Source organism: Sinocyclocheilus grahami, unplaced genomic scaffold (genome assembly GCF_001515645.1).
Source record: "Sinocyclocheilus grahami isolate Dianchi unplaced genomic scaffold, SAMN03320097.WGS_v1.1 scaffold343.1, whole genome shotgun sequence".
Lineage (NCBI taxonomy): Eukaryota > Metazoa > Chordata > Actinopteri > Cypriniformes > Cyprinidae > Sinocyclocheilus > Sinocyclocheilus grahami.
This window is the reverse complement of record NW_015505522.1, coordinates 1741651-1746033: the sequence shown is the minus strand read 5'-3', so window position 1 is coordinate 1746033 and position 4383 is coordinate 1741651. Positions and strand designations below refer to the sequence as shown.

The 4383-nt window shown below is 33.9% G+C and overlaps 1 protein-coding gene across 1 annotated transcript in view; it reads right to left on the bottom strand.

Annotated features, from left to right (window-relative positions):
• fstl4 (follistatin-like 4) overlaps nt 1-4383 on the bottom strand; it is a 198975-nt gene that overhangs the window by 10956 nt on the left and 183636 nt on the right. Inside the window, exons 10-11 of the mRNA XM_016295974.1 lie at nt 2550-2576; nt 117-235 (exon numbers count right to left, since the gene is read on the bottom strand). Of these exons, the coding sequence (XP_016151460.1) occupies nt 117-235; nt 2550-2576 (146 nt within the window). The remainder of the gene's footprint in view (nt 1-116; nt 236-2549; nt 2577-4383) is intronic.

Sequence of the window (4383 nt, the reverse complement as noted above, 5' to 3'; positions counted from 1 at the left end):
GAAGAATGTGAAAATAATCTTAACAAACAGTCCTAAAACATTCAAGCTTCATTGGCATTAAGCATAATAAATACTCCTATTACTGTCTTTTATTTTGGGTTTGAACCAGCACTTACATAACTACCCAGAATCTTCTCTGTCCGTGGGATGCGTCTGCGAATCTCACAGTTGCCGGGCTGCAGTATGGTGATCCCTTCGCTGGAGAACACGTAGAACATGTTCCCCACACTGAGCCCTGCAAGCACACACAACATCACACACGCCATTACACACTCTCTCTTCCTTCAGAGAGAACAACAGCAAACGGCGTGCCACTGGGGGAGAAAACGGTTTCAAACAATGCGGCTGTCATACGGTCAGACAGCAGAGACTATTAAAATCTCCTGAAACCTCTCCAAAAAGTGCATTTGCAGGTCTGTCACCTGGCAGCAAACAACAGCTGCTAATTAGCGTGGTCACGTCAGACGAGCGGCAGCACAGAGTTGTCATGCTGTCAGAAAGCAGAAGGTGTAAAAACACACAGTCGCAGGTAAGCTGTGCATGATCAGTGCTGGCGGTCATCTCCATGAGTCGAGATGGTGGATGACTGTTCCTAACGATCATACGCAGGCACTGATTTGTGTAGAAGCCGACGCTAAATTAAAAATAAAAAAGGTAGCTGCCACTTTTTATCTCACAGTTCTGACTGTTTTCTTACAATTACGAATTTATATCTCACAATCTCACAGAATTGTGAGATATAATCTCGCAATTGTGAGAGAAGTCCAGTTCTGATGGGAAAAAAAAACACTGACTTTATTTCTCAAAATTGAAAGTTTATATCTGGCAGTTGTGACTTTTTCACACGCAACTGCGAGTTAGAAAGTCAGTATTGTGCGATAAAAACATGCAATTGTAATAAATTATCAGTCTTTTTCCCCCCTCAGAATTGGACTTGCAATTGCAAGTTTATATCTCACAATTCACAATTTCAAAAAAATTTATTAATAAATTAAAATTTAAATTAAAATAAAAGTCAGAGTTTATATCGTGAAATTCTGATTATATATCCCAAAATGTGACTTTATATCCCACAATTTTGAGGAATGAAGTGAGAATTTGCGAGAAACAAAATCAGAATAAAAGTCAGTTTATATCTCACAATTTTGACTTTTTTTCTCAGAACTGCGTAATATAATCTTGTGATTATTAGTGATAAAGTCCAATTCTGAGGAAAAAAAGACTGACTATTCCTCAGAATTACGAGTTTATATCTTACAATTCTGACTTTTTTCTCAGAATTGCGAGTTTATACATGCAATTGCCAGTTATAAAGTCAGAACTGAGATATAAATTCACAATTGTCTTTTTTCCCCTCAGAATTGGATTTATAACTTGCAATTGCGAGTTTATATTCACAATTCACAAAAAAAATAAAATAAATAAAAGTCATAGTATATATCTTTATTTCTCAGAATTGCAACCTTGTATCCCACAATCCCACAACTTTATGATTCGCAATTGTGAGTTTATATCACACAGTTCTGAGAAAAAGTCAGAAATGCAAGATGCAAACTCACAATTGCGAGAAAAAAGTTACAATTTAATTTTAGCTAGTTAATTTAGTTTAACTAGATGAAATAAAATAACTACAATTAAAACTGAATTATTAAATTAAATTAAATTTTTTTTAGCTTTAACTAAAATGAACATGAAAGCAGAAAATATAAAAATCAAATCTAATTGAAAATATTAACAATAACTACAATAGTATCTCAATGATACTAAAATAACAGGATTCAGATGGTTAATACCATTTAATACGTCAGTGTCCACCTCAGAGACAATCACCATATTTATAATGAAACCATCATATTTAAAACACATTTATCATAAAACATATTTATTGTTACTACATTAAAGCCATATAAAATTTATATTTCCTTCAAGCTGTGTAAAAAGCTTTCAGTATCTTTCCTTTGTTCTGTATTTTAAAAAATAAACAGAAACAGTAAACTTTGCTAAAGTGATTGTTTTGAACAAGATATTATGCAAAACATATTACTTTAGCTGAAGTTTGCCTGAGTGTGGGCCCTCACCACCTCAGACATTTATACGATTTTAAACACAACGAAGTACTTTTAGAATTTACTTTCCCTCAAAATGTGTTGCTCCATCAGTTCAATAAAAACATGTATATATATATATATATATAGCCTATATTTTTAGCCCCGTTCTACCCTACTGTACGAACATGACACACGAGTCATTAGTCGAGACAGAGTGTAAATCACCATTACGACATGATATGTGACGATCAAAGCAATCTACATGTGAGCTTTCTTTGATAACTGAGCTCCTGCAGGTGTGTTATAAAGTCATTAGCACCTGTGCATTCTAGCTCTTTAACCTTCACATTAATGCATGCTTCAAATAGGCCTGGAATCATTTCAGCAAGCACTTTAGTCCACACACAGTTATCAAAGTGTCTCTCAAAATGTTTGTCATTGTTACTGTAACATGAACACTAATCAGATAGATAATCAGACATGAGTATCAAGCAGATTTACCTTCTTCCCTCCAGAGAATGTTGGCCACTAGATGGACAGCATGAGGAAACACAGAGGACAGTTAGTGGACAGCAGAGAAACACACTGATGTCACCCTGGACATTTACACGTTTACAGTATGTGTAACTGTAATAAAAGTGATTTCACATTAATATGATGCCCTGGAAAACATAGAAATAGTGGCCATGAAGTTGAAGATGAGCTGCTGGAGGGATTCAAATCATGATTTGGTTAAGTGCTATTATGAAATCGCAAAGGCTGATATTGTTAATTAAATCTTTGTGCAACGTGTTTCATGATGCACAGCACTGTGGTCAGAGCGGCTCGATCGCTTCGGCGTCAGCAAAAGAGAGCGGTTTCATGCCACACTGTCAGTTAAGTGTTTGAAATAACTTCCATTTGTGATCTGATGTGGCTTCATATCATATTATTTTACAGTAAACTATACTAATTAGTTCTGCATTATAAATATTTCATTCTTATAGAACACAGGAAAAAAACATATATTGTTGCAGTGCATATGCAACTCTGCATGTGTATGTTCTTCTTCAGCATACAGAAGTTTACAGGATTTATTTTTATTTTATTTTTTGCAGAGGATGCATGCAGTGACTCATATTTCATAAAACATGTACACCATTTTTGATTTTGCATACCTCGTGACAAAAATTTAAATTCAGAAATTATCATCACTGATTTTTATCATAGTAATATTTGACCTTTCTAATGATTTATAGTTGTAGGTCACCCAGATTTTCGTATATATATATATATAATATTCGTTTTTATTTTATAATGAAATAGTATTATTACAATAGTCATTTTTCTTATTTGAATATTTTTTATTTAGTAATTTCAATAATCATAAGAATTATTATTAGTCATTTTTATATATAGGCATAAAAGTTTCGGCCAAATTGTGCAGCCCTACAAACAAGAACAAAATGTGTTTTTTTTGCTTTAAAAAAAAAAATCACATTGCAAACTGCAATCGCAATTTTTAACCAGAAAGTCACAATTTGATTTCCCCCCCAAGTCGTGCAGCCCTAGTGGTAAGTGCTGATAGATGGGATCAGATGAACATGAACTTTATTTTGAAATTAATCTGTGCTTTTTTTCTGCGATTCCTTTAGTCTGTCTCACTGAGCTGACTGAAACCCTGCAGGCAGATATTACTGAAGCCTTTTCCCACACAGCGGACTTGCAATTTTCAGAAATGTGTCTGTATCCATTCTAGTGATGTTTTTGATTAGCAGAAATAGAGTGTTGAAAAATACAATAAAAATGAATCAAAAGAAACAAGCACCAGCAGTGTTTCTCGACACTGTGTACAGCAGTCAGGAAATCTTTTGCATTGAATTTATTCATGTGTTTATGTGGCTTCCCAGAGAACTCAAACTTACTACAAGTAAATTTTATACTACATTTTCATTAACTCATGAAATATCAATCTGCTAGCTCAGTGTTACAGATATTAAAATGGCCTTGAGGTCTGTCAGGTCCCAAAAACGAGGGATAACATATAAAAGACTTCTTCAAAGGTCTTATTTGAGATGATTTAAATGCAAAAATAACCAGCCTTTGTCCTCTTCATATGGGACTTGTCACCTGTCTTTTATTAAGCCTTTTATATTCAACAAGGACACTGGGTTAGAGAAAATATGGCTGATTTATTATAAGACTTATACTGTGGAGCTCAAAGACAGAATGTGTGTTTTGGACAGGGAACAAATCCGTGTATCATTCGATCATTCGTTTTTTGATTTAATATTTAAAGTAGAAAAATTTTAAAACTGATCCTTTTTCGTTTTTTTGTTTTTTTCCAAAAAACGAA